This window comes from Notamacropus eugenii, chromosome 6 (genome assembly GCF_028372415.1).
Source record: "Notamacropus eugenii isolate mMacEug1 chromosome 6, mMacEug1.pri_v2, whole genome shotgun sequence".
NCBI classification, from domain to species: domain Eukaryota; kingdom Metazoa; phylum Chordata; class Mammalia; order Diprotodontia; family Macropodidae; genus Notamacropus; species Notamacropus eugenii.
The window spans coordinates 48,403,342-48,417,993 of NC_092877.1; the positions used below are offsets into that span (position 1 = coordinate 48,403,342).

Consider the following 14,652-nt stretch of genomic DNA (forward strand, 5'->3'; position numbering starts at 1 on the left):
TTTATGGTCAAATTAATTTTTTTGTTGTTTGCTCATTTTTTCCAGCCTATTTCTTGACTTTGAACTTTCTGCTAAAGTTGGGCTCTGCTCATCTGGGGGTGGAAAGACACTGTCCCTGAACTTTAAGCTTTTTGATACTACTGTTTTCAGAGCTAGGTCTACAAGTTTTTGGTGCTTCCAACATGGTGTGATCCTGGGAGAGTTGTGGCTACTGCTCTCCTGGTCTGCATTCTGGTCTCTATCTAGGAAGGGCTTCTGGTCCCCTGTAGCCACAAGCACTAGCACTCTTCTTTGTCTTAGAACTGTGACCAGGGTTTTATCTCTCTTGTGACTGATCCTTAGAGCTCCTCTCGACTCTGGAACTACAATCTAGAACTGTGTATAGGTAATGTAGAGTTGTCAGTCAGAGCCAGCTGTACCCAGTACCAGCAAAGGGTCCGCTGTAATCTCTTTCTGTCCAGTTGTCTTACCCAGTTAGAGTCTCTGGGCTAGCTGCAGCTGCCCCATGTATGGGCTCTAAACAGGCCTCAACCCTGATGTTACAAACTTCTGTCACCACTATTATTTAATATGGTACTAGAAATGTTAGCTGTAGCAATTAGACAAGATAAAGATATCCAAGGAATTAAAATAGCCAAAGAAGAAACTAAGTTATCACTCTTTGCAGATGATATGATGATTTACCTAGAGAATCCCAGAGATTCAAGTAAAAAATTACTAGAATTAATAAACAACTTTGGCAAAGTTGCAGGGTACAAAATAAACCCACACAAATCTTCTGCATTCCTATATATTAGCAACAAAGTCCAACAGCAAGAGATAGAAAGAGAAATCCCATTTAAAGTTAGGGTAGACAGTATAAAATACTTAGGAGTCTACCTGCCAAAACAAACCCAGGGATTATATGAACACAATTACAAGACACTTTTTGCACAAATAAAGTCAGATTTAAGTAAGTGGAAAAACATTAGTTGCTCATGGGTAGGCCGTGCTAATATAATAAAAATGACAATTCTACCCAAATTAATTTACTTATTTAGTGCCATACCAATTAAACTATCAGACAATTACTTTCTAGAGCTGGACAAAATAATATCAAAATTCATTTGGAAAAACAAAAGGTCCAGAATATCAAAGGGACTAATAAAAAGAAATGCTTGGGAAGGTGGCCTAGCGCTACCAGACCTCAAACTGTACTATAAAGCAGCAATTATCAAAACCACTTGGTATTGGCTAAGAAACAGAGAGGTAGACAAGTGGAATAGACTTGGCACTCAAGATGCAGTAGGCAAGGAATATAGCAACCTTCTGTTTGATAAACCCAAGGACCCCAGCTTCTGGGATAAGAACTCATTGTTTGACAAAAATTGCTGGGAAAACTGGATAACAGTGTGGCGGAAATTAGGCATAGACCCATACCTGACACCGTACACAAGAATAAAGTCCAAATGGGTACATGATTTAGGTATAAAGATTGATACCATGAATAAACTGGAGAAGCAAGGAATAGTGTATTTATCAGATCTATGGAGAAGGGAAGAATTCTTTACTAAAGGAGAGATAGAATGCATTATGAAATGCAAAATGGATAACTTTGATTACATTAAACTGAGAAGTTTTTGCACAACCAAACCCAATGCAACCAAAATCCGGAGGGATGTAGTAAATTGGGAAAGAATTTTTACAGCTAAGCTCGGGGATAAAGGCCTCATTTCTAGAATATATAGAGAACTGATCCAAATGTATAATCATACAAGTCATTCCCCAATTGATAAATGGTCAAAGGATATGAACAGGCAATTTTCAGAGGAAGAAATTAAAGCTATCTATAATCATATGAAAAAATGCTCTAAATCACTATTGGTTAGAGAGATGCAAATCAAAACAACTCTGAGGTACCACATCACACCTATAAGATTGGCAAACATGACAGAACAAGAAAATGATAAATGCTGGAGAGGATGTGGGAAAGTTGGAACACTAATTCATTGTTGGTGGAGCTGCGAGCGCATTCAACCATTCTGGAGAGCAATTTGGAACTATGCCCAAAGGGCTACAAAAATGTGCATACCCTTTGACCCAGCAATATCGCTACTAGGACTATATCCCCAAGAGATCATAAAAATGGGAAAGGGTCCCACATGTACAAAAATATTTATAGCAGCACTCTATGTAGTTGCCAAAAACTGGAAGTCAAGGGGATGTCCATCAATTGGGGAATGGCTGAATAAATTATGGTATATGAATGTAATGGAGTACTATTGTGCCATAAGAAATGATGAACAAGAAGACTTCAGAGAGGCCTGGAAGGACTTATATGACCTGATGCTGAGTGAAAGGAGCAGAACCAGGAGAACTTTATGCACAGCAACAACCACAGTGTGTGAGAGTTTTTTCTGGTAGACTTAGATTTTTGTAATAACACAAGAACTTCTTACCAAAAAAAAAAAAAAAAATCCCAATGGAGGATCTCAAGGCAAAATGCCTGCCACACTCAGAGAGAGAAATATGGAAGTCACTCACATATTGTAGCAGATCATGTTTGTGTATGTGTATGTGTTTGTGTATCATGTTCTGATTTGTTATACGATTTCTTTCATTTATCTTAGTCTGACTACATAGCATGACTATAGTGAAAATATACTCAATAGGAAAGTATATGTAGAATCTATACAGAATTGTATGCAGTCGTGGGGAGGGAGGGGCGTAGTGGGGAGTAGGTGGGGAGGGATAAAATCGCAATTGTATGGCAGTGATTGTTAAACATTACAAAATAAAAAAAAAAATGAGCATAAAGTCATAGGTATATATTTCCGTTTTTAACTGAATAGCTGTTTCACAGTATGTCTTGTTTCCCCCACACTTCATTAGCTTACTTCTAGTACAGACAGTTTTCATTGTACTACGTGTTTCTAATAAACCAAAAATTCAGATTGAAAAAAAAAAAAAACAAACTTCTGCAGACCTTCTAAATTTTTTTATGCCAAAAAAAGTCTCACCCTGACCCTCTGTTGGCTCTGCCATTCCTAAATTTGATTTGAGATATTATACTATATTAAAGTTGTGTGGAGGAGAACATTAAGAGTCAACTGGGTTGCCTCTAATCTGCTATCTTGGCTCTACCCCAACTCTACACCCCGTCTTAAGTAGAATCAATCCTTTTTTTTGTTACATAGTTCATCTCAAGCGACCACCTACATAACTGCTAGTGGTCCCCACACCTAAGTATTTTATATCTATTTTATACACACTTATATGTGTGCATGTTACTTTCCCAGATAGAATATAAGCTCCCTGAGAGTAGGAACTATTTCATTTTGATTCTGGTTCTCATTACCAGGCAGATAGCAGGTATTAATAATTGCTTGTTGACTGTCTGATTGATGGATCTTATCAGATCTTAAATTACAAGAGATCTGGTTCTGACAATGTGAAAATGGTGGATGAAAAAGCTCAATTTACTCAATTCCCACATGACTCCTCAACTCCACTGCAAGCCACACAAAGAGCTGGTCAAGCCTGTGAGCTTGCTATCACCCACAAATGTTTTACTTCCATGCTTAAGAACTCTGAGAATCTTTTGTTTAATCATTATCTTTTATAATAATTCCATTTCTCTATATACTTTACTAATTTTAAACTAATTCTTCATCCTTGCCATTATCTCCAAACTGCTTCAGTACTTTCCTGAGCCATAATCCTGCTCCTACCTATACTTTCCTCTGTCCCCAATCTAGATGCTTTAGTGAACTAGTTCAATGTTATACTATACTCTCAAATCCCTTCTTCCCTTGTCCTATAGTTGGTTACTCCGATTACTTGCACCAATAGCCTACTCATGTGCTGCTGAACAGAGTTGTAAGATATCATGAAACTGTGTGGCCTAGGACCACTGCAGATTTGTTATCTAATCTCAACTTGGTTCTCAAGGCAGCAAGGCAATCCTGTTACTCCCTGATGTATTCATGCTCTCTCCCATTCACAAGGTGACTGTAAAACTATCTCTTCTCTTCTCTTCCCAGCCATAGCAGTTCCCCTTTCCCCTCCAATCTCTGCCAGAACCTCATATTTTACCCAAAAAACCCAATAAAAACCACAAATACCTGAGGCCATTCACTCCAAGATCCCTCTTTTCCCCACCTGATATTCGCTGACACATTCTCCATCACTTCTTTCACTCCAGTCCCTAGGGAAGAGCTGACCCACCTTTTTTCTCTCTCATTCACCCCACATGTACAATAAACGCCTAAATCTTTTTGTTTCTTTGTTGATAACATCTCTTGGCTTTGTCCCCCTTCTCTTCTCTGAGACTGTTACCACCCTAATTCAAGCTGTCATCACCTATAATTTGAACTACTGCAGTAGCTTCCTTATTAGGCTTCCTGCCTCATGTGTCCTTCCACTCCAATTCACCTTCCACAGAGCTAAGAGTGATTTATCTAAAATACAGGCTTGATCCCACCATGTGCTTCCTATTAAACAAGTTCTAGGGCTCCCTATTGCCTTTGCTCAAATATAAACTTCTCTGTGGGGTATTTAAAGCTCTTCATGACCTGCTCCCTTCTTATTTTCCCAGCATTCTCACACTCCCCTCCACATATCCTATGAGCTAGCCATATGGGACTACTTGCTGTTTTTCACATATGATGTCTTCCAATTCTCTACCTCTCCAGTGGCCATTTCCCTTGCTTGAAAGGCTCTCCCTCTTCACTTTCGCCTCTTAGAGTTCCCTAGATCCCTTCAAGACTCAGCTCAAATGCCCCCCTTTTCAGGATGCTTTTCCTAGCTCCTCCAGCTAACAGTACCTTTGCCTCTAAGGTTACTACTACTCAGGCACTATTTTGTACATACCTATTTATGTACATATTGTCTTCTCTCCTCAGAATGTGAGCTTCCAGAGGCAGGGATTAGTCTTACTTTTTCTTTGTATCCTCACTATTCAGCACAACTCCTGGTACATAAAGACTGATTGAGCCACCATTTGGGCACTGCAAATCAGTCTTATGATAACCTGACCTCTATTAGCACTGATGACCAAGTACCACAATCATATTTCATCAGGAGACAATAAATAATGTATTATATTTGTAATAATGATAATTCACACTTAAGATTTTAACAGTGCTTTCATCACAATGGCCCTGAGAGGTGGTGGCAGTGGTTGTGGTTGTAGTGATGGTGTTGTTTCAGTAGCGTCTGTCTCCTTGTGACCCCACTTGGAGTTTTCTTGGCAAAGATACAGGAGTGGTTTGCCACTTTCTTCTCCAGCTCTTTTTGCAGATGAGGAAACTGAAGCAAACAGGGTTAAGTGACTTGCCCAGGGGTCCCACAGCTAGTCAGTGTCTGGGGCTGAATTTGAACTCAGGTCTTCCTTACTCCAGGGCTTGGAGCTCTGTCCACTTTGCTGCCCAAACAGTCTGTAGTGAAAAAGACTAGAGAACCGGGGGTGGGGAACCTGCAGCCTCAAGGTCACATGTGGCCCCCTAGGTCCTCAAGTATAGCCCTCTGACGGAATTCAAATTTCACAGAACAAATCCTTTACTATAATATTATATTATGTTATACTATACATTATATCATATTATATTATTGGGTTTATTCTGTAAAACTTGCACCCAGTTAAAAGGCTGCACCCAAGGATCTACATGGCCTAAATCTTTGATTTGCAGGTGTATGGAATTCTTGGGCAAGAAAACACTCTTTATCAATGCAGCTTAGCACCTTTTCTTATGCTCTTTGAGAGATGCCGGAATCACAGTGAGAATGCAAGACTTTCCCAAGGTCACAAAGGCAGTTTACTTCAGAGGTAGGACTTCCACCCAGGGCTTCCTGGCTTTGAAGCTGACTGTCTATCTACCATGCCATACTGCCTCTCATGGAGATCTACAAAAAACAAACAACCTCCCACTCCCACGCTGACCCAAGCAATCTTTTTGTTTAACGTGATTTCATTATTATTATAACCAAACAAAACATAAAGTTATGAAACTGCGCTGTAATGTCTTTTAGCTCACTACCTCTTCATAAAATTGCTCTTATAGAACTGACCTTGTAATGTCATTTCACCTTCTTCAGGTTTTCCTTAGAACCAGCTAACAATATTAGGTGAGGAAGGAAGGAAAAGGCCTTTGGTTGGCACAACCCTTTGTTATAGATGCTTTCACACACTATGAACTCAGCAAACATTATGCTATCCATTAATGGTTTCCCCTTTTAGCTTCCTGCCTATTTTGTTTATTATCTTATTTCTTTTTTGAGGTATTATGATTAAAGGCATGATAGTGCCTTTGAAATAATACTGAAATACATTATTTTATGATACATTGTTATGAACTCTTTGGGTCTCAGTCTCCTCATCTATAAAATGAGAGAAGTTAGATCACATGATCCTCCATGTGCCTTTTCCAATTCTCATCCTCCAGCAATGTGCTGAATATAAAAGGATCCTGGGCATGTAGGCTGAAAATGCCATAACGCTGAACGCAGAGGACTCCCACTTCAGAGACCCAAAACAGCCAGTCCTAAGAGGTTACTGTGTAAACATGGCCCTACGCATATTCATACAGTTTATATTGTAGAGGAAAGATACCACATAAATCCAATAAGCAAATACATAAAATCATCAAAACCCACAGACAATTAAGCCACAAAGCTGCTGTGGGCATGGCGTGCCCTGAGGGCAGGCAGCCTCCGGCTTCTTTGGCATCTTGACTCTTACAGAATATCTGACAGCTGCTGGCTACATGCATGAAAAGGGGTTCCTTCCAAGAAACTACCTGTGCTCTGGGTAAGTAACCTGCAATGTTATGTCCATGAGTAGCTTGGGGTGATACTACACATTCACTTTCTGGGGTAAAACTTGGCGATTTACGAGAATACTGAGGAAGGAATGAACAGCATGTATACAGGTTTCTCTTCTGGGTGAGTCACTAAGTACGGCAGAAAAGTTATTTTATTCTAAAAGTTTTACTGATATCAACTTCAAAATCTCTGTTATTTTTATACATACATTCCCATCCTAAGAGTGAACCTTTCTTAACAATAAAGAGAAAAAGCAAGACCAACCAATACAATGGCTCATTCTCTACACAAAGCACTTCACCTACTTCAAGTCCCCCGTCCTCTCCAGCAGAAGGAGGAAGATGAGTTTACTCATCTCTTCTCTGGGGCCAAGACAGGTCAGTATCATTACACCTCCTTCAATTGTTCTTTCTTTTTACTCTTTTAGAAGCAGTGATTTTAACAAAAAGTGCTCAGTCTTACATACACTTGACTTCCATGGTAATGTTGATAAGTTACACAAGTTAGAGGAAACAACTCTACCGACCAGAGCTGAGCTAGGAAGCCCCCATTTCCAAGCAGAAGCAAATCAGCTTTTCATCATCCTTCCTGACCAGAATTGCTAAGATAGAAGGCGAATGATAATGTTCAAATTCTCTTATGAAATATAAGCACTTAAGGTTGGAGTACTATCTTTCAATTAATGAAAAATGTAGGCAAAATAGTCTCAAGTTACCTTTTCATGAATTTCTTGTGTGGACTGTGCATCACAAAATGCCACCGTGGCTACATCTTTCAGAATGGGCATTTCTACTGTGCAATCTCGGCCATCCAGTAATGCTACCAATGGACGTGGATGCATGGGCCCATTCATGATTGGAGGTCGAATGCCTAGAAAGTAAGAGAAAAAACACTCAATTTACATTCAGCAAAATTATTAAAAAAAAAAAACAAAACCCAAACCTGAGTAACGCTTACCACTTAATGTTTGTGTTGACAAATTAAAAAATAATAATAATAATAAAAGCCCTAAGATTGCCTCTCCCTGGAAACAAATTCATTTGGGGTGAAAAGGAAGAAAGATGAGTAAAAAACTGATCAAGAAGACTGCCTGCTGGCTAGAGTACTGTATTTTCTGTTGCCAAATGGGACATGGTATCACTGTAAACAAAGGCAGCCCCTGATCCCCAAACTACAAGGGACCAAGTTGGCAGAGAGAAGCTTCTCCCACACAGACAAGCCCAGGCAAAGAAAGCAGGCCCTGGGGAGCCTGGATGGGATGTAGGCCAGCTCAAAGGGAAGGTGCTACTGCATCACTTGCTTTGCAATATCTCAGGTAGGGATTTATCCTGCTCCAGATCAGACAGAAGCAAGGAACAATGTTTCAATGCTTGAATTCTGGAAAAGTAAGATGACAACAAAAGCTAAAAAATTTGAAATGATGTCAGGCCAAAATAAAATTCTGTATTGACAACCATAGTTGAGACTTCCTTACTCTGTCAAAGCACTGGGTTTCTTTTGCTGCTATTTGTATGTAGTATAAAAACAAGAATTTTATGAGCTTTAAAAGAATGTTCAGATGCTTCTTTTCTACCTAGTACTAAAAGACTAAGGAATTCTGTGACTACACAGTATATCATAAGGAGAAAATGAATAAACAAATTTAGTCACCAGAACAAAGTAATAAAAAAAAATTAAGCTTCTATTATATTATAAATGCCCAACAATGCTCTAAAGAAATCTCAGAGAAAAATGAGTAGAAAACAAACTAAAAAGAAAAGAACTTCTTTATTCACTTAAAAATAAGCAAAATCAAAATGTTTTTAGTATAATGTACCCATACCTCATTTCTCTGACATCATTAGGGATGTGATTATACCCCATAAGCAAATATTCTAGCTAATTGAAACTTACTCCATTTAAAGAACCAACACTTCTTAATTTTAACTATTTCACATGGAACTTTTTTCTTAAAATGTTTAACACACTTCCCTGCTTCTTAAGTGGTTTACATTTTTTGATGATCTGGGGTCTCCATTACCAGTATCAAGGATGGTACCATGTAGCATGGTATAATCCGGAGTTCACCCTGAAGCAAAGAAGACTTCAAGACTTCAAGTCTTGCCTTTGATCACACTGTGTGACCCTGAGTAAGGCACTTAAACTCTACATGTTCTAAGCACCTCTTTAACACTTTAATTTGCAGAGAAAGAACTGATCTGTACTGGCAGGAAGAATTTCCCATACCAACAAAATTACAGGTCCAGTTCTTATCCCTATGGTATAACAGTGCTCTCGGGTATTCTGCCCTATATCATGTATGGAATTGGCTTACTTGACTCTAAATGATCCATTTCAATGGTTTTTTGAGTTCTTATACTTGCTTAATAAGTGAGCTAGATAAATGACATGTTACTGTAATTTTGAACATAATAATTTTCAGTCTTGTAGTTGGACAATGGCTATAAAAATTTCTATTAAAAGACAAAATACAAAAATGTTGAGCAAGAATACTGGCAGTCATGGTTTTGTTGAAACCAGTTTAGGAAAAGAATTAAAAGAGATGGTGAAATGAGTAACACCCATTTCTCAAGTCAGTAAATATTGCAAGAGTAGCAACAAATGCTGATAGAAATTATATCACTACTTGCTATACATTTTGGGACAAACGAACCTGGCAAATGAATACATTTTGAATATTTATTTTAAAGATCATTCTCTTGCCCTACATATTCCCTTCTCAGCTGGTTAACAGATAAAAGAGCCCAGACCTTTCCACTAAAGCACAATGATGTGACCTAAGCCTAGCTGACCCCAAGCCCTTAGATGGAGAATGGAAATTCCAGCAATCATCCCAGGGCATGATTAACAGTCCCAAGGCAAGGACAGTATAAATCTCTCTCAGAGCAGAGACAGGCCATGACCAGGAGTAATTACGACATGGCTTTTTAGAAACAACCAAAAAATAGATTCCTAGCTCTATTTTACTATTAATATTTTCTTCTTCCCAGAACCAGTGTCTCAAGTACAGTTTTCAAATGTTTTACTACTATTTCATTGAATTATGATCAAGTTTTTAAAACTCCTTGAAGTACTCTGAATATAACATAATGATAAAAATTTTAAAGTAACTAAAAACAAGGATTGAAGTACTATTGTCTCCTCTGTAGCTCAGCAAGATGACTTAGAATATTTCATTTCTAATTACTGACCATATTTGAGTTCAGGATTGCCTGTCTATCCTGAATTATGATAATCTGGCTTCTTGAATTCAAGCCTCCATGGGTACAAATTTTAAATATGTAAAAATTTAATATGAATGAAATGGCATATATAGTCAATAATAGGAACATTAAGGTAGAAAGCAAACATAAAAAATGTTAACCTCGTACAGCTACTAACCTATTATGTAACAATTCTTTGGAGAAAGTATTTGGTACATGGTAGGCATTATTTCCCCCTAGAAGTCATGAAGAACTCACAAAGTTATACCCCAAGCTCACTAGATTAATACTTTAAGTAAGAAGAAAGAAATTTGTAAATAGCAAAGAAAATGATACAATGAAGAGAAAAACAGAGTCTCTTAAGCCCCAAGAACTATGATAAACATTATGATAGGATTGTCCTTTTCTACAATCTGCAGCATGATTTTAAATGAAAAAGTTTAAAGCACCCATTCCCAAATGCTAGCTTCTCCTTAATGAATTCTAAAAAGAGATACAACTTAGCCTATTTACAAACTTCAGGAACCCCTACCAACCTGACATTTCTTAATATGAGCTCGAGTTCCAGGATCATGAATTCGATTTTTCAACGCTTTATAGTCTTCAGAATTCCCAGGGAGAATAGCGTCCTGTCACTGGATCCTTACTTCCATGTCTTTAAATTTTCTTGAACCAAAGCTTTTAAACTTCTTATCCACTGCAACCACTGAAGCCTGGATCGTGTTCAAATTTTTACTAAAAATTAAACACAAAAAATACATTAAAATAACATTAAGGGTCTGACTCAAACTCACAAAATCCAGGAAATTCAATAAAGATAAAGCTTCTCACTGCATCCTTAACCTTGTCCCAATCCCTGTTGGTTCTCCACCAGACTTGAGATGCCATCACCATCCAGTCACATTCAGTTGCTACCAATGGCAGGTTAAGCCGTACCTGGTCCATTCCAGAGCTTGGCAGGGGCGCTCAGTGCTGACCTACTTGGAACACTGGGCAGCAGTCGTCAGATGAACCTTTTGCCTGAGTATCGGATGGGTTTGTGGGCAGTGCATGGATTTCCTTTTCTGTGACCCAGTGCTGGAATGGTCAGGCACTGCCATGGGAGCTCTAGACGGAGTGAGAAGCCTTAACTCTGAATTTACTGGTTCTGGTAGCTTCAAGTCAGGCCCTTAACATTATCTAAATGTATTTGGGAAAACAAAAACCTCTCTCACTAGCATTACTATGACTGCTGTTTTGTAACAGAACTTATGCCAGCCTCTCCAATTCTCAATCGAGTGTCAAGGAGCCAGCACCCTCTTTTTGCCATGATGCTGCATCACTAAGTGAAGTGTTCTGACTGCAGGAAGACATATAAAGACATGGAAATAGATTCTTGACAGAAAGGCCAAGTTCAAATTTCCTTACCTATCCAGAGAGGTTTCAGCTTCCTAACAGGCCCAGTGTGCATGGAATTTGGGGAGGGGATTCAACGCCCTCTAGAGCTGTGTCCAGTACTAGCTATGGTCTTTGATTATAAGCCTTCTGATACATTTAAGAAAAACCATTGTCTTGTTCCATCAGTGAAAAGTTTTTACTAAGAAAGATGAAGAAAATCACAGCATACATGGGTACTAATTACAGATAAGTATTCCTAATTATGCCACATGGAAATTAGGAGATTTAAATACTCAATACTTGGGATGCTTGTTCCTGTTCTGTGAAAGCAATTATTTTGCAAAAACCATGGCCAATTAGAAATATTCAACATGAAGTGATCAGTCATCAAGGTTTCAACAGTCTTGGTTCCTCTATGTACCTCAGGTCCAGCTGAGCCATTGTGAAGGGTGGCCTCCCCTAATAATACCCACTCTAGGCTTTTGCTCAGATAATACATACAAACCACAAACTTAAATTTCCCTTTCTCTCCCAAACTTTGATGGAGCTACTGCCTCAACTGACTGATCCTTCTGTGTGTACTTAGCACTTGCAAAATGAAAGTATGTTGTAATCACCCTCACTAACTGATTATACTGTAAAAAATACTTTGGTTATTTCATATGTATGTAAGTGGTCTCTTCAACTACTTTATTACCTACTTTGAGGCTAAAATTTGGTTCAACTCAAAAAAACATTTACTAAGTATTTGCAGAACATTGTGCTCAGTTCTGAGCAAGACATAAAAATAAAAAGAGACGTGGTCTCTGCCTTCCTGGAGCTCATCATCTATAAGAGGTGATGTACTTCATATGCTACAAATACAAAGTCTTATGTGATAAGCACAAACAAGAAGTATAAATAAATGTTTTATGAGGCCCATATTGTGGAAGGGAGAAGGAAGGAGTGTGAACCAAAATTAAATAAAGTAGTGGTATTTCTCTGAGTCTTGAAAAATGGATAGTGTGACAATTGAAAAAACAAAGCAAAACACTGGATTTGGAGCCAGAATACTTTGTGGGAAATCTGACTCATTTGGCTTTTGGTAACCCTTCTGGGACAGGCACCTCAACTTAAAGAGTCAGACTAGATAATCTTTAAGGTCCCTTCCAGTTTTAAATCTCACACTCTTTTATTAATAATTTCAACTAAGAAGAGTTAAGAGAGAGAAGGCATTCCAGCCCCGAGAAACAAGTGAGTAAAAAAGCAGGTGGATGACTTCAAAATGTAGAAGGAAAAAAAAAGAGAAAAAAAAAAAGAAAAAAAATGTAGAAGGAAGCAGCAAGAGATAAAATTTGAAAGCACCAGGTGTTTCTAGTTTTTGGAAAGCTATTGTGATCAGACTAAGAGACTGAGCTGTGGGTCAGCAGAATTCAGTGCAGGGCTTTTTTAGAATAAGAATGACACGATTAGATTCCCAGAAGGAAAATGCAATGGGAATAAACAAAAAGATGGGAAGAACAGACAGAAGAGGAAGAACTCAAGAGGTATCAGGGAGATAGAAGCAATAGGGCTTGACAACAAATACGGGATAAGGAAGAGTAAAAGAGAATACTTAGAGTTCAAACATGATTGACCGTTTCTCTTACAAAGCACATTTCCCATCTTCCTATCTCTATAGTGCCCAATAATACTTTGTATGCAACAGGTACATAGTACATGTCTGCAGACTTCTGTGTGTACGTATACTCACAAAACAACTTAAGTATGTAAGCGTATGTTCTCTAAGACTTAACACTGAACCCTAGCCTGCTGGTAAAAGGTGACAAGCACTAAGTCTTGAATGAAGTATGTTATTCTACACTATAACTACACAATATCCTATTAGCCAATATAATAAATAAAATTCATTTCCATTGTTTTTTCAAAGAAAAGAGATATGAAAATAGCCTGTCATTCTAAGTCGTTATCTGTCACTTAAATTTCACTACAGAAAATAAAGGAATGCTACTAGTACAGACTTACAATGAAATACAAGTAGTTGAATTTCTCTCAAACACAAGCAATCACCTGAAAAAGAATTCAATCTCCCCTATTCAGCTCAGTTAGGAGGCAGGAAGGAAGCAAGGAAGATAAAAAGAGGGAACAAAATCTCGGAGATTTACCACTCAATTCTCTTGGGTCCATATTAAAGGCCTGTTTGCTCTTATTTCATACATAAATCCAGTACTATTTCCTCAATACATAGCCTTTAGAATGAGTACATAAGTGAAGGAGAGGGAGCTACCAGCGTTCACAGGTGACAGCTAACAGCAAGAAAGGAGACAGCAAAATTATTAATCTATTAAATAAGTATTTAATCTATTAAATAAATTCAACAAACTTTTAATAAGCAGCTACTATAGGCAAGGCTCTGGGGATACAAAAGAGGGAAATAGGCATTCAGTTTACATTTATACTTATATAAGTCTTTTAGAATGCCTTTTTCCTTCAAAACTTTGCTCAATTTGTCACAGAACCCTTTCCTGATCCTTCCAACTCCTCCCCAAAAATACTTTATATTTCTGTTTGCATATATTCTGAATATACTTTTATATGTACAAGGTATGTAGCCCAATAGAACATAAGCTCCTTAGGGGGAGAGAGAGAGGGAGAGAGGGAGAGAGAGAGAGAGAGAGAGAGAGAGAGAGAGAGAGAGAGAGAGAGAGAGAGAGAGAGAGAGAGAGAGAGAGAGAGAGACAGAGAGGGAGGGAGAGACAGAGAGAGACAGAGAGAGAGTGCGTGTGTGTGTATTCCCAGCGCCTAGCACATAGTAGGCTCTCAATAAATGCTTCTTGATTTGCTTTAAAAAGTATTTTCCTTAGAATATCACCATAGTACAAAATAGCACTATTCCTATTTCACAGAGGAAGCTAAGGCCTGAACAACTTGCCTACTTCTATAAGCTACTAAGTGTCAGATATGAGACTTGAATATAGGTCTTTGACTATAATTCCAATTCTATTTCCATCAAACCAGGCTGATTTTTAGCAGACACAGAATAATGGAAAGTCAAAATCGGAAGTCCCCTTAGAGATCAAGTACTTCAACCCACCTATTTTACGAGTATTGAAACTGGAGGCCAAAGAATGTAAGTGACTGGCTCTACATCAGGAGGCCAGTCACTGACCTAACATTTCTGTTAAGTACAGAAAGCCAGGGCCTCGGCCTTTGATCTTCAAAGTCCAGGAGATATTTGTGTATGTGAACTTCACTGATGTAGCATCCCCAATCTAGTTTCCTTCCAGGACTG

At 38.3% G+C, this 14,652-nt stretch overlaps 1 protein-coding gene across 23 annotated transcripts in view; it reads right to left on the reverse strand.

Annotated features, from left to right (window-relative positions):
* The window catches only part of CTBP1 (C-terminal binding protein 1), a 456,292-nt gene that overhangs the window by 48,038 nt on the left and 393,602 nt on the right, over positions 1 to 14,652 (reverse strand). For 12 of the 23 annotated variants that reach the window (XM_072619949.1, XM_072619941.1, XM_072619948.1 and 9 more), the window contains 2 exons: positions 10,541 to 10,739; positions 7,517 to 7,671 (listed from right to left, as the gene is read on the reverse strand). In XM_072619949.1, the coding sequence (XP_072476050.1) occupies positions 7,517 to 7,671; positions 10,541 to 10,547 (162 nt within the window). In that variant the 5' untranslated portion in view covers positions 10,548 to 10,739. Of the gene's footprint in view, positions 1 to 7,516; positions 7,672 to 10,540; positions 10,740 to 14,652 lie in introns of those variants that run through there. The other 11 variants (XM_072619932.1, XM_072619931.1, XM_072619935.1 and 8 more) reach the window with 1 other exon arrangement.